The 15,784-nt window shown below is 38.9% G+C and overlaps 1 protein-coding gene and 1 long non-coding RNA gene across 3 annotated transcripts in view; one reads left to right on the top strand and one right to left on the bottom strand.

Moving 5' to 3' along the window:
• The window catches only part of LOC122669326 (probable sugar phosphate/phosphate translocator At3g17430), a 45,199-nt gene that overhangs the window by 11,530 nt on the left and 17,885 nt on the right, over positions 1-15,784 (bottom strand). For both annotated transcript variants that reach the window (XM_043866075.1, XM_043866076.1), the window contains 6 exons: positions 14,442-14,473; positions 14,310-14,360; positions 13,252-13,313; positions 12,896-13,157; positions 817-1,082; positions 580-674 (listed from right to left, as the gene is read on the bottom strand). In XM_043866075.1, the coding sequence (XP_043722010.1) occupies positions 580-674; positions 817-1,082; positions 12,896-13,157; positions 13,252-13,313; positions 14,310-14,360; positions 14,442-14,473 (768 nt within the window). The remainder of the gene's footprint in view (positions 1-579; positions 675-816; positions 1,083-12,895; positions 13,158-13,251; positions 13,314-14,309; positions 14,361-14,441; positions 14,474-15,784) is intronic.
• LOC122669328 lies at positions 8,784-15,681 on the top strand. Its single transcript, XR_006333993.1, has 3 exons — positions 8,784-8,910; positions 9,677-9,684; positions 15,669-15,681. It is a non-coding gene; the product is annotated as an uncharacterized LOC122669328 (long non-coding RNA).

Below are 15,784 nucleotides of genomic sequence, written 5' to 3'. Positions count from 1 at the left end.
TTATGTTCCCAAGATATATCACAAGGATCTTTCTCCGACATGGGTGGAAAAAGGCTATGGATGTGGAGATGGATGCTCTGCTTAGTTGTCAGACATGGGAACTGGTTGATTTTCGTACAGGTAAGGAGCTTGTGAAGTGATGTTGTGTATTCCTTTATTGTTGTTCGTCACAGTACCACCACTTGACCTCTTGATCTTGGAGGTTTCATTTTCAGAAACTTCATTAGTTAAGGCTACTAGAAGAAGAAAAAAGATTAGTTAAAGATCACATAGTAAGAAAACCCATTTATAATGCCATTCTTGGCATAATATCCCATTCATTATCAGGTGGGACTAAGTTAGTAATGGGTCATGATCTTCACTGCATGAGAAATATTTCAAAGTTTTACAAGTGCAGTTGAAACCTCTAAGTATCCTAAGTTGATGCTAGCAAACCCCATTCAAAAGAAATGGATAAAAGCAATATATTAAGGAAAAAAAAGGTGAAATCATTGAATAACGTACTCATCTTCTAATAAAAGTGAAAAACTTAATCAGAAAAATGAGAAAATAAATATCACGATTTATCTCCCAACTAACCTTAGATGGTCTTTCAGGAATACTTTCAGCATTAGGTTGAGATGCACGGACATCCTTAACCTTCAGGTAATTGTACATGACAACGCCACATAGAGCTGCAGCAGAATACATGATATCTAAGTATATACAGTTTGTTACTTTTTCTTGATCAGTTAAAATAAATTAATCACGTTATTATTGATAAAAGTAGAATGAAGGTCACTCAATGAATCCCTATGGTTGCTATCGTAGAAGTACCAATTGCATAACCAATGATATTGAGCCCAGTAATTGTTGACTCGGGAAATATAACTGTTGATAGGGCAATCAGAATCCAATCTTTCAAAACACCAGCAACTCGAATAGTGACGGCTCCAGTTCTACCAATTACTAAGAATATCGAGAAGTTCAATGCTAAAGCACATATAGCGTTGGAAAAGAATATCCAGAAATTGAACTGAATCTGTGAAACTTCCATCGTTGGCTGCTCCAGTAAATACCAAGGAACAAACAAAAACACAAAACTGCAAATAGAAAAATAGGAGGAAATAAGATCTCCAATGAATAGCATACGATATTATTTTATCCACTACCAAGCAAGTAGCACTACATCAATCAAACCATCAAACAAAAAGGATAGACTAAAAGAGAAAGCAAATTCTCATGGTACGGAAGGTATTCAAGGATTAAAAGTAATGAATAACATGATTAAGCAAATGCAAGAGCTGGGCTCAGCATGTAGAATATAAGATCCGAGCTATTCATGTGTATGGATTCAAAACTCTATGTTCTTTGTCCAAAATAATTTAAAAAAAATATATATCTTGGATGATGGAACCCCTCCATCTTGACTGGCCTTGGATACATGTCAGCCAAAGGGACTCCATTAGCAACAAATTATCAGATCAAAACACATAAGAATAAGACTTGTCAAATATTCAAACAAATTGATGCTGTCACCGCTCATCCTTATGTTTCATTATTCACATTATTCATCACTATATGTTTCCATATCCATATTTCATCTGTTACTGTTACTTGGTCTCTCTTACTAGTGATGGGACTTTCTTGGTGAAGTCCCTATTCTAAGTCTCTCCCTTTTCAATGCAAACTGATATGGAACGTTCATGCTCCCCACAAGTACAAGCCTTAGCCTCTGAAAAAGTGAATACATCTAAGGAATCTAGTGTGCGTATCAAGTTGGGAGTTCGTTAGACATCTTTTGATCCACTTTACCTTCTCTAGGGCTATTTGGGACCATTTATTACTCTCTTTGGTCTGAACTGGAACCTTCTTCAAGGGGTCCACAAACTCATGGATAAATAACAGTCAAGTCGACATTGGCAAGTGGGGCAAGCATATGTCATAGTTTTGTCCTTGTTAAGATATGTAACGCAGGGGTATTATTGTCAGACCCTGCGGTATTCTGTTTAGTTGTCTTTGATCACAATAGGGGAGAGTCCCTATTGTGGTGAGTGTTAAATTGTAGTGTTTGTTTTTATGTTTAAGTTGCTTCAGTTATTTTATTTCCTTGTAATTTGACTTATACTCTTAACAGGTTTCCAATTAAAAGTCCATCATCTAATATTTTAAGTATTGCGCACTGACCCGATAGGTGATTCTGAATCCCATCGTGGCCTGTTGTACTCTCTCTCTCTCCTTCTCTTCTTCAAGCTTTGTGAGGACTGGTTATTGATTTCTCTGTTGTTACATGGTATCACAGTGATTACAATCAGTTCTTCACCTTCAATTCTGCTTTGATAGTCTCCTAAAGGACTGTCTTTGTGGTTGCGGCAACCTATGCTGCCATACATACTATCTAAGCACTAGCTAATGATGATATGAAGATAAATTAGGGTCTCTCTGCAGTACATACCATCATCTTGTTGTCCATGGAATCATTCACCCACAGGAATCAGCTTTTATACATACCAAGGATGATGGCATCCTGGTTCTGGATATTTTTCTTGGCAGCATAGAGATCTGCTCCTATCTTTGCATCACACCAGCAGATGTACCTCATAATTTAAGTCTAAGGTCCTTCGACCCTAATCTAGGGTTGATCATAGCCTCTGACACTGTTTAATTTGATTTCTCCATGGGGCTGACGGTACCCTTTTTTTTGAGTTTTTTGGACAATTTTGCATCTGAAATTACTTTAAATCAGACCATTAGTTCTGACTGAAATTTTTGGACATTATTAGTCCACCTCAAGGGCTCCATCGACCTAATTTTGGTGTCAATCTGACACCTTTGTTTTCTGAATTCTGAAATCATCCAAATTCTGAGTTGACGATTTCAGAATATACATATATTACTGCTGCATTTTGTTACTCTATCAGATCAGGTTAATATTGTGGGGTTTTCCTTCCTCATTCTCCTATTATCTCTGTCCAGATTTGGGGATCTATCAGAAGAAGGCATCCTCGGTTTCGGTTACCTACTTGCTTTGCTCAGAATCTACTTGTTCCTTGGCTGCCGCTGGATATTTCAGTACCTCGTGACTTATAATCGACCTGCTGGTTATTTTATTTCCAAAACGATGGCTGATCCGAAATCTACTTCGAACAATGTTTATTTGCATATTACTACTATTAAACTCAATGGAGTTTTTAATTTTCTGTTATGGGCTCAAGCAGTTAAGGTTTACATTTATGCTAAAGGAAAAATGAAGTATCTAAGATTTGCACCACCTTCGTCTGATTCCAAAGACTATAAGGAGTGGATGCATGAGAATGACACTCTTCTCATACGGTTGTGGAATAGTATGTACGCTGCTCTTGCAGAAAACGTCATGTTCCACACCACTGCCAAGGGGGTTTGGATGACTTGAAGAAAAGCTTCTCCCAAGAGAAGAACATGTCCCATATTTATGATCTATATGAGAAAATATTTAACTTCAAATAGGGGGACAAATCATTGAATGAGTACTTCAATGCTTTTAAGGGTATGAATGAGGAGTTCAATATTCCTCAATCGTTTACTACTGACCTCGAACGGTTGAAGATTCAGCGGGCTGAATTTCAAGTTGCAAGGTTTATGGTCGGATTATATTCTGATTATCAGTTTGTTAAGAGCCAGTTGTTTGCTGGGGAGAAGATGTCTTCCCTAAATGAGACCTTTCCCCGTCTTCAGCGTATTGTTACTCTTTTGGTCTTTCCAGAGTTGACATCTCATCCTCTCCTAAGAAAGGTTCTGTGTTTGTAGTTGGCCGTGGTCGAGGTTTTACCTTTTCTAGGAGAGGTCACGATTCATGGGGAGGTTGTGTCCGTGGTACAGGTGGTCGCAGTATAAATGAACAACAGACAGATTGACCCTCCAAACAGTCCTCCTTTTAGGCTTTAGCCAATATTGACTTATTTAGAAAGAAAAAAATAATAGGAAGGTAAGAGGATTGCAGAGACTCGTTCCTGAAGTGATTGTATGTTGTGGACAGCTAGGTGGGTCTCTACACCAGACATCTTTTAGGAAATTTCTATTGGTCAATTTATGAGACAATGGGACTTGGTGGCATCTCCTAATGTGCTTCTAACACAGATTCAGCTTCGATAATTTTTCTATTGTTTTCTGCAAAAATGCTTTTGAAAAATCCGTCATTTATCATCATAGGCCAACATATTAGATGAGTAAATAAATGAATATTTATATATAACCTGAAACTAATTCTTTCTCAGGGTGAAAATAGCCCCAGTATGAGGGATTCTCTCTGATGCAGTTAAGGTTGCACAATTGGGCCTAGGGAGACTTTATTTTGGCCCATGGATGGGTTTTATGGATCTTGGACTTCTTATTTTTGGATTTAGTGATGTAATGGGCCTCTTTTATACACCCATAATCCATATTTGGGGTCTTAATTCTGAACAAGGGATTAAATATATACATAAGAATGTGTGGGTCCCATGTGCTATTAAGTTTAGTCTAAAAAGAGTACTTTTTAGTTAAATATGTTATATCTTATTGTTAGTAGTTTATGTTGTTTGGAGTTTTTTATAGCAAGTATTTGGTCAATTTAAGTTAGTTTTGTTTAGTAACTTGGCGGGATAGTTGTTATTTGGTTTAGGAGTCCTAAAGTCAGTTTGTTTGGTCTTCATAATAGGGTTGTAATCCTACATGAATATATGGAGTTTCAGAATAGGAAGTTACTTTGATTTAATTACTATTAAGGTTGTTACCTCTCTCTATCCCTTCTCCCTCATCCCTCTCTTCCCAAGACTTCTCCCTTCCCTTCATCCTTGCGATTCCTTTTCAATTTCTCCCCTATCCTTGCAGCTCCATTGCTAGCTGTCTATTTCCTTCTATCTTAAAGAAAACCCACCATTTCGCAATCCACAGTAGAGATATTGTCTAAAACAAATGAGATCATCAATGAATCTAAAGGTGATTTTTTATCGAATTTTCAATTTCTTCCTACTTTGATGGTGTTAGATGTCATGTATTTCCTTCTTCTAAACATGTCGTCATAGTTGGGGTCAATCATGGATGGAAGAATGGAAGGTTGTCCTTAATCTTGAAGATAACTCATGTATGTTAAAGCCCTCCCATCTACTACACCTGATTGTCTTGAAAGAGTTGCAGCACGAAAGCTTTTTAAAGCCGGTTAAAGCGACACCAACAGTGTACCCACAAAAGAAATTGATTAACGGTCCAATTGAAGATTAGGAGCCCAAGAACAGATTCCAATTGGAGAGACACAACTTGGTCTTGCCCATAAGGAGATGAAGACGAATGATTTTCATCTTCCTCCTCAAATCCAAAAATGTTCGAAGCGGACTGTTGCTATTTTTATGAGAAGAAATGGATCGTCATCAAATCAAAGCAAGTATTCAACACCAATCGAGTGGTTATGATCCTCTCATTCTACAAAACTCGAGGATTTCAAACAAGGGGTAATTGATGCAGTTAAGGTTGCACAATTAGGCCTAAAACGACTTCATTTTGGCCCATGGATGGGTTTTATGGGCCTTGGGTTTCTTATTTTCGGGTTTATTGATGTAATCGGCTTCTTTTATAAGCCCATATTTGGGGTCTTAATTCTGTAAACGGCATTAAGTATATAGATAAGATTGCATGGGTCCCATGTGCTATTAAGTAAGTTAGTTTAGTCCAAAAAGAGTACATTTAGTTAAGTAGTCTATATCTTATTGCTAGTCAGTAGTTTATGTTGTTTGTAGTTTTCTATATCAAGTATTTGGCCAATTTAAGTTAGTTTTGGTTTAGGTAACTTAAAGGGATAGTTGTTTATTTGGTTTAGGATAAAGTCAGATTATTTGGTCTCATAAATAGGGTTGTAATCCTACACGAACATTTTTATGGAATTTTAGAATGGAAAATTAATTTGATTTAGTTTTCTGAAGATTCCTTTTCTTCCTTATCCTTGCAGCTCCATTGCTAGCAGTCTCCTTCCTTCGATCTCAAAGAAAACCTACCGCCCCAATAGATACTCTTTTGATCTGATTACCCTCTCCTCCTAATATCGTTAAACTTAAAGAATATGGAAGTCCTCTGGGCAAACCTGGCCCAGCTGGGACTAGGGGTGTTTTTAAGAACCATGACAGCTTTGTTTTGTTTTTGTTGGCGTCTTCAATTTTCATTGGTAAACTTAAAGAATATGGCAGTCCTCTGGGAAAACCTGGCCCAACTGGGACTAGGGGTGTTTTTAAGAACCATGACAGCTTTGTTTTGTTGGCGTCTTCCATTTCCATTGGTAGAACTGATTCCATTACCATCGAGATCAAAGCAATTGTCAAAGGTTGGAAGTTTCGTAAGCTAGTTAATGGTTGGCAGGACACAGCCATAGAAGGTGATTCAATGCTTGTGATACAAAAAAGGCTTCAAGGGCACTCAGTTGGCCGTGAGGATATTCACATCTTAAAAGGAGAGCCAGGTCTACGTGTTCTCAATGAAATCTCTTTCTATTGCAGATGAGATTCGCCAACAGCATAACTGAAAGAGTTGGCCATCCCCTGTGCATGTCCTGGATTAGGATCATAGTTGTCATGGCGGCGCCATGGTGTCCTGACGGTGGGAATAGGTACATATCGACCAACGATATGGTAGATGTACATATATCGACCGATATGGAGTCCATGGCGTCGCCATGGACGCCATACCACGATATATATCCGTATCGCCCGATATTCCTGTTTCAGTGCATAAAACTTAAGGTTTTGAAAAAAAAATTTAAACCATGTAAGAGCTTAAATGCCTTTTCCTTAATGTATATTGGAGGTGTAACTTTTCAAGTTACACCTACAATACACATTAACATAAAAAATATAAAAAACATTAGTAAATGACTTTTGACTATTTGACTTACCCTAACTCCTACCTTGGGAGAAATAGAAATCAACAGAGGAGAGACCGAGAGAGTCGTGAGATTTCTTCGAACCCCTCCAGCGACCTGTGACTCTAGAGCTCTCGGCCTCCTTCTACAGCTCTGGCGACACTCCCAGGCCTCCTTCTCCGGCTCCGACGACATTCCTAGTCCCACTTCGGCAGGCAGAAACTTCTTCAAGCAGGTTACACCTTACAGGTAAGTATTTTTTTTATTTATTTTTTATTTGGTTCATCACTTCATCTTCTTCTTCTCCTCCCAGTCCTCCGGCAACTCTCGTCTTCAGTTCTTCTTCTTCTTCTCACTCACTCACGCACAGACACACGCAGTGAGCCAGTGACTCCAGCGAGAAACACAAAGAAAAAAATTCAGTTCAGTTCTTCTCACTTGTTCGTCTTCTTCACTTCCAGCGACTCCTCTTCTCCTTGTTTTTTATAAGTAACTTAGTGTAACATTCAGGTATTCACTTTTAATCTTCAGTTTTTTTCTTTCTTTCTTCTTCCCTTGCACACAGCCACACACACAGTCACACACAGCGACAGAGAGAGGGGAGGGATTTATTACTTATTAGTTATTTAGTTATTACAGCCAGTGTCACACAGTCACAGAGTTTTTTCTTTCTTTCTTTTTTGTTCTTCTTGACTTGCGGGCTTGTAGCCTTGCACACAGTCACAGAGAAGGGGATTTTTTTTTCTTTCTTTCTTCTTCCCTTGCACATAGCCACACACACACAGAACCACAGAGACAGAGGGAGAGAGTAGAGAGACAGAGATGGGGGGAGGGATTTATTAAAGTCAGTGACTCAGTAGTTCACGCCTCACGGTGTTCACCAGTCACCACTCACACACACACACACACAGAAAGTACCTGCTCTGTTTTCTGGTTTCCTTGCAAGTACTTGCTCTGTTTTCTGGTTTCCTTGCAACCAGAATACAGTACCTGTTTTGCTGTCTCATCTTTCCCCTTCTAAGTTCTAATTTCTGAAATCAGTGAACTATTTACTTAGAAATACAATCTTTAGACGGGCTGTTTATTACTAGTATTCACTGATTTCACTCAATAAGTCAATATAAATTATGTTCTTTTACATTGTTTTTTTGTTTTCAACTTTATGATCAGCAAGACTATTGCTATTAATTATTTGATAGGCTAATCCATGGTTTCATAATTCATATACACTAATGGATATTACACTTTCACGAATTAAACCATAGAAGATTAGTAGTACACTTTCATGTTTGTTTTTTATGTTATAGGGTATATATTATAGCATACTAAATGACATTAAAAATAGAGAAAATAAAAAATGAAACATGGTCAACATGATCGCCATGGCAGGCGACATGTCGATATATCAATTAGACACCCCTCCACCAACTTGGATCGCCGTGACGACTATGATTAGAGTCCATGTCCCAATAATTGGTTTCATGTGAGGGTCTTGGTCTTAGGCCTCTTGTGATTGTTGTATTATTTTGTTGTGGTTCTACGGTTCTACCATGTGAGGGTCTTGGTCTTCAACTGTTTTCCAGTATAATGTCGCTGTTATATTCCCCCCTCACCCCACACACAAAAAAAAAATCTCTGATTTTGTTTCTTCCGAAGACAACATAACTTTTTTTTTTTCCATTCCAGCTCTTCCAAAAAACTGTTGCAATGGCATACTGTATAACAAGAATGGTTCAAAAACTCGCCGAAATATTGGCAAAATTTTGGTGATTTCGAAAGTGGCGAACAAAGTGACGGGTGAATTACTGGTTCGGCACAACTTCAGTGTCTCGCTGAAATTACACCTTCATGTTGTATCGATTCAGTGATACGACTATTTGATGTTATTTAAAACCATGTTTTGCACAGTTCCATCACCTACAGTAAGGAGAAAACACATTTTTTTGCTTGGATTTTTGTCACCTTACCTTATCAAACTGCTGGAATACGCTGTTGGGGGTTGCCACATCACTCCACAAATATTGTTTGCTGTATACTGGTGAACATTTGGCCACATTCAACAGTTCCAGGTAATGAACTTCTTTCCAAAAAATGATTTTTTTGCAAAATATATATATATATAATTTGTATGGTTTCAAAAATGAATTTTTCTACAACAAAATGCGAAAAAATTAGGGTTACTATCAACTGGATGGGGCTCAATTTTATACATGCTAGACATCGTTGGCCAATCTACGGCCTCACGGGGTCGCTTTTTTTCTACTGTTAAATATATATATTTTTTTAAACTAAGAAAATATTTTAAAAATTCAAAAAATAGGGAATAAGGAAGAATATTCTATTTTGGTTTGAAAAGAAGGAAAAATTATATAGTAATTTCAGTGTGTTTTGAAGTGCATATAAGACTTATTATGTTGTACCAGATTTGCATTTGTTGTATGAGGCCAATATTTTTTTCATAACAATGATGAAATTTTATTTTTAATTAAGAGAAGAAAAAATTTAAGGGTTAGGGAAACACTAATAAGTAGCTACACAGTTGTTTTCATGATCTCAGTTGATGTGCCTCTGTAAATAATGGCTCGTTTTCTTCATGCAATAGTACAGTGTGATGAGTATAGGGGAGACATAACATGGAGTCACAGAGTGCCAATTGAAGGTAACAGGAGAAAAACATAGTGTAATTACTGTGGTAAGAAGATCATTGAAGGTGGGGCCACAAGACTCAAACAACATTTGGCTGGAAAATCTAAAGATGTGGCCACATGTCCTATGGTTCCTGTGGAAAATTCTAGGCCCATAGATGCACACATGAGGGGAGGGCATCAAAGGAAGGCAGAAAAGTAAAAGGTGAGGGTAGAATTTGAAGAGGCAGTTCTAACGACTGAATCGGAATAGGGGGATGATGATGATGATGATCTGCAAACAGAGGCAATAAGCTAGAGATTTTCAGCGGCATAGGCGAGGAACAGAACCACTTTTAACAAGGAGCAGGATAGACACACAGCCTCAGGGGAGGAGGCAGCTGGCCCGTCTAGAGCAAGTAGTAGTGGTAGTGAATCTACATAGCCACAACCATAGGAGAGGAGGCAGGCTGAGTTGCCCTTCAGGAGATCATAAAGTACGAGGGCAGCTCCACCTCTAGTACCACCACGAGAGGACCCTGTACTACAGCAAGATCCTAGCATTTACAGGAAAAAAGGCCACAAGCAGCGTAAATTGAAGCATGTGGAGTGATGTGAAAGGGAGAGTTGAGGAGGCTGTGTCTAAGTGTTTGTTATTCCACAGCATATCCCAGCAATTGCCACTATGGGGCCTTTTATTAGACGATGCTAGCCATGGTGGCTTAGGCTACTCCAGGGGTCAAGCATACGACGTGATGAATGCGTATTTGCCCAGCAAAAACATGAGCTTCAGAAGTATACAGATGGCCTAAAGGGGATGAGGGAGAGCTACGGAGTGCTGATCATGTGTGATAGTTGGACTGGCCGTTCACTGTGACACGAGGACGGTGTTCCTCAAATTTGTGGCTGCATCCAAGGAAAAAAATGGATCAAAAATACATTTATAGGTTGCTGAAGGATGTGGACCAGGAGGTGGGAATGGAGAACGTTGTCCAGGTTGTGACGGACAACGAAAGAAACTTCAAGAAGGCCGGTTAGAAGTTTATTCATAACAGTAGGTACAGTTTCTTCTGGACCACTTGTGCAGTCCATTGCATTGACCTTATGCTGAAGGACATAGGGAGGATAAAATTGGTGCAGAGTATGGTTGAGAGAACGAGACAAGTGAGCACATTTATCTACAATCAAGGGTTTGCACTGAACCTTATGAGGGAGAAGTATGGCGGGAACTTGGTCAAGTGCAGCGTCACTAGATTCACCACAAACTACATTGTACTGAGAGCTTTGAGGGGAAGAAGGTCAGTCTCAGATCTATGTTTGCATCTGAGCAGTGGTTTGGTAGGGCACCACAGTTTACCATTTCATTTGAGGAGTTTTGGCACAACCTGAATGAGGTGGTGACAGTTTTGGATCCAGTGGACAAGGTCCTGACTCCTGAGGTTGGTGGACTCTGCTTTCAAGCCCACAATGCCACACTTGTATGCTGTTGTGGACATAATAAAGGATCACGTGCAGAATGCGATGCCATGTGGCAGAACGGCCTTCCTCAAGATTATCAAAGAACGTTGGGAGCCTTAATTTATGCATCCACTGCATAAGGCTAGTGAGAATTTTTTTAATGTACCTAATTTCACATTGCATTTTATGATTTATAGAATATATTACTATACATTAATAATATTTATGTCAATTTGCAGCATACTATCTAAACCCAAAGTATCAATATAGACATAGACTTGGGATGAATCCGGATCTTATAGAGGTAGTGAAGCAAGTGCTTGCCAAGTTGGAGCCAAGTGATGTCATACAATTTCTTCGCAACTTAGAGGTGAACTCTGCAGTTCATTAGGAATATAATAAGTAATTACTCCAACTGGTATTGGTTGCTAACATTGACAATTTAATAAATGGGTATAGATTAAAACTTTCAAGGATGCCTTGGGGAGTTCTGGAGCCCCCGCCGCATAGGCTAGGTGGGAAAATAACATGTCTTATTGTTGTAATGCAGCTGAATGGTGGGTGTTGTATGGGGGTGACACACAAGAATTGAGGAAGATAGCAATCAAGGTGCTCTCCTAGACATGTTCCGCGCTTGATTGTGAGCAAAACTAGAGTACGTTTTCACTCATCCACTCCAAGAAGCGGAACCAATTGAGTTCCCAACGTCTAGCTGGGTTGATGTATGTGCACTACAATATGAGGCTGAAGATGCAACTTATATGCAAGGGTATGGAGAACTACAGGGATTCGATCGATCTCGCCGATATTTTCGAGGTGGAGTCAGAAGAGGAGGATCCCTTGGTGTAGTGGGTGACGGATTGAGGTGAGCCGGAGATGGATTGGGTTGGGACTAGGCATAACCCATTCTTTCTTGGGAATGAGGCAAAGAAAGGTTTGGTTGATCCCTTTAACCTGACTGGGGTTGAAGAAGAAACTCTGAAGAGCTATGACGAGGTCCAATTTGATGACATCCCAACAGGAGGAGAAGAAGCCCATGCGAAAACCATCTAGGTCAAGGGCTCTGTTAGCTTTATGAGAGAGGACAGCAGAAAGAAATTCCTCCTCCAAGGGAATAGCTTGGAGGGACTCAAGAAGAGGGAGGAGATAGTTTTGTTGAGGAAGACCATCAGGGATGGATGACAAGGGGGAAGGGGCAAGCGAAGGAAGGCCTGAAAATGTTCGAGAAGAAGTTGACTGACTCTAACTTGATCTCCTAAACAGAGGAGAGAGTGGAGCCATCACTGGCCAAAAGCTTAGTAATGGAATTGCAGTTGGTTCTAGCCATCAAGGACATGTGGAAGCAAGCAGTATTGGAGTCACCAAGCTCTATCCACTTCACTCTAGATTTCTGATGAAAGAAACTCCTCCTGGGCAACCAAGGAAAGAAGCTCTAGGAAACAGATTCTTCATCAGCAGCCAGGTTCGCATTATGCACTATATAGTAACTTTACTCTGTAGTTCCGTGAAATTTGATGTTTCTAATATATTATCTATAATAAAGTACCTGTCCTGAGAGGCTGAAACCAAGTAAGGGAAATTAATGAAGTATTTCAAAAAAATATCACTGGTTTTGACTGCCCAAAAGAAATGTTTATCAGGACTCCATAATATATATTGTGAGTCTGCCTATAACAAGGTTATCAAGCAAACGATTTGATCTTGTAACTTCCTCAAATTCTTGTTGGAGTGTTAATCAGTGTTAACCTACAAATATCCCCCCCCCTGGTTCTATATTTTAAACCAGAAATAAGCAACAAACCAACAGAGAGCATAACTTTCTCCCACTGTTCTATTCAGGTATAATTTTTTTTACTGAATTAATGAGTACATACTTAGGTATGCATATTAAAATTGCACATATAAAACATCAAAAAACAGATGTCATAACTTCATATCAGTAATTATAAAATAAATTATCACAATTTGATACCTGCATGGGGCTATGTAATATAAGCTGGTGATTGGATTCAAAGTCAATCCCTTCTTTTGGAGGAGGACTTGAGTTAAGACCAGCCTAAGGGCTTCAGCAAATATGCCTGTAACCTGGTAAGCTGTACCAACCACATTAAAATGTATTTCCCCATATGAGGAAATTACAACTCCAACACTGACCAGCACCATGTTCAAGAACACGTCACACCTTAATTTGTCAGTGCCACATACAACAGCCATGAGAAAAGTTGCCACTGGCACTGTAACAGCCAACATTTTAAGAATAAGGTTTCTTCTGAGTTCTCCAGTAAAAGAGTCATGAATCAAGGAAACATGCAGATGATATTAACTTACTAAGGGCTTTCAGCATCTGGATAAAGGCCACAGAAATGTGCAAATAAGCAGTGTTGCCAAACCTGTGATGACAAAAATTTGTGCTTTTCAGTACCTAACCAAATAATGAAGGCAATGATTGACAAGACAAGGAGAGGACGGAGAAAAACAAAAGCTGTTATTCCCCCAAAAACATAAACAGGTCGAAGCTTAGCCAAAAGTACATTATGAAATAATACATATATCAAAGAGGAAAAGATACAATAGGATAAATGAGACTTAATGTTGCATGCCTGTCATTAATAGAAATGCTCTACAAATGTAAAAACTGGTTTCTGGTAAATCCTAGAAATGTATTTACATACCAGTATGAGAAGAGAATATGTCACCAACCATAAAGAATTCAATGTATGTAAATTATAATATCTATCCAGAGAAAAAAAAATCAAATATCTGTCATTCTGCTTTTTCATCAAAAGGGTAGAGAGCCCAGGGGGAAGAAAGGAAAAACTTAAGAGGCAGAGAGAATTGAAATCATCAGCTTCTATGAAAGTCCAAAATGCAAAGGGAAGATCTATAATAGTTATTACTTCAAAGTTTGTCTGCAAATTCATATATATGAACCAAACCCATTGACTATTGTATCAATCAATCAAAGGAAAGAAAAGTGCAAAACATCTTGAGAATTTAACTGGCTCAATCAACTTTGATCAAGAGAAATGAAATTAGATACCCAAGACTGTCTATTAGAAACTCTAAGGAAAAGCATTAAATCTGGGTAAGAAAGGAACAGGCATATTTTGTCCTACTGGGGCCTTGATGTAGGCCTTTTGTGGCCTCCCTCCTCTGCGTAGGGCCGTAGGCTGGGTGGTCATTCTTTCCCCTTCCCCCCTTCTTTCCCCGCTTTCCTTTCTTGTATTTGGTTCTCTTTCCCTGCCCCCCCTTGGGGTTCGGTAATATATTCATTTACCAAAAAAAAAAGTTTTAAGGACTCTTATCTGGAGTAATATCAGCAATTCATGCAATATTAAGAAAAAAGGCCAAAGCATTAGTCCAATCCTGCCAAATTAAGGGCTTACCAAAGGCTTGACGCAAAGAACGCACTTATGGGAATCACACACGTAGCATATCTGTAATACCAAGCAAAATATTCAAGGGAAAAACAAAGGAAAAAATGAAAAAGGAAGAAACAAACAATCCTGTAGTCTTACATCTCAAATGTCATTTTCACTGGTGACACAACCTGCATGATTGAACCATTACACAATGTCAGCCAATATGGGAGCAGGAAAACAATAGTTTATAGGGAAACACTTGCTAAGACAGGACCACCTCTAAAAAAACACAACCAATAGAAACATTTCACCATGTGAAAAGCCATATTTATGCAAGAAGCAACCATTATTTACTGCACATAAGTGGTAAAGCAGCAAAATTTAGGCATATATGTTGTCCATGTTGCTAGTATTCTTAAATACCCGAAACGACATAGGAAGGCAACATACAACACATAAAACGATTGGGAGGTAATCAGTAAACGACAATAAACAACACCACAGATATGAGATTAACAAAAAAAGTTTTATTAATGTGAATGAAGCAAAAAGATTATAACTGCAAGTGAAAGACTAGCAACAAAAAAAGGGAAAGAATATATAGGTACAGAAGTAATACATCACACCACCACCGCTTTGAAAGGTGGGTGAGGCTTACAACTCCAGACTCACTTGCAAGGCCTGATTTTAGGAAGATGACTCAAGTATTAACGTGAAAATCCCACACCTCAGATGTATAAGTTACACCATGAAAAGTTGGTACAGATCAGGAAAAATTATGCATTTGCTACAACATTGGAATTTGCATCTTTTTACAGATATGGTCAAACTTGTATTTCAGTCACCTTATATTTCAACCTAAATAACTTTTAGCCGTGTTTGACATCAAATCATTTGCGAAATTTTGTCCTCATCACATCCCTCTTTTACCCTAATTTTATGTACGAGGTTGTTTCAAGTTAGGCAAATCTTGTAAAATGGATACTATCACGGATTCCAACCAATTACAGGGTTTGAGGGGTAATAGAAAAAATTCCTTGTGAATACTCACTGCTGAAAGAAATGAAATCATCTCTTTAAGCTTAGCAATGGATGTTGCCAGGTGCCAACCAGAAAACTGCTGACTGCTTGAGCAAGGGCTAGGCTAGCTTTAGTCCACAGTTACCAAGGCGTCTAGGCAACCCAAGGCATTGGAGGGGGCCTGGATGCAAAGCGATACCACAAGGCGTCCAAGGTGCCTAGATGTCTATGCGATGCCTAGGCAACACCTTGATGACTAAGCTTTGGTCACTAGTATGCCAGAGAGAAGAGTCCCCCAAACCCATCCCAGTTAGTTTGTACCAAGATCAAGCCCTCCCTACATTTAATAATACAGCAGCTAAGGGGAAGAAGTGGGGTCAAAACCCTAGCCATGGGGTTCAATTTCCACTTTTAGCTTTAGCCATGTGCTACTCATAGAAGCTTCTTCTTTTCCTCCTAATTAATTTCTATTCCATTCC

The sequence above is a fragment of the Telopea speciosissima genome, chromosome 7, assembly GCF_018873765.1.
Source record: "Telopea speciosissima isolate NSW1024214 ecotype Mountain lineage chromosome 7, Tspe_v1, whole genome shotgun sequence".
Taxonomy (NCBI): Eukaryota; Viridiplantae; Streptophyta; class Magnoliopsida; order Proteales; family Proteaceae; genus Telopea; species Telopea speciosissima.
Note: the sequence above shows the minus strand (reverse complement) of the source record. Positions and strands in the feature narration are given on the sequence as shown.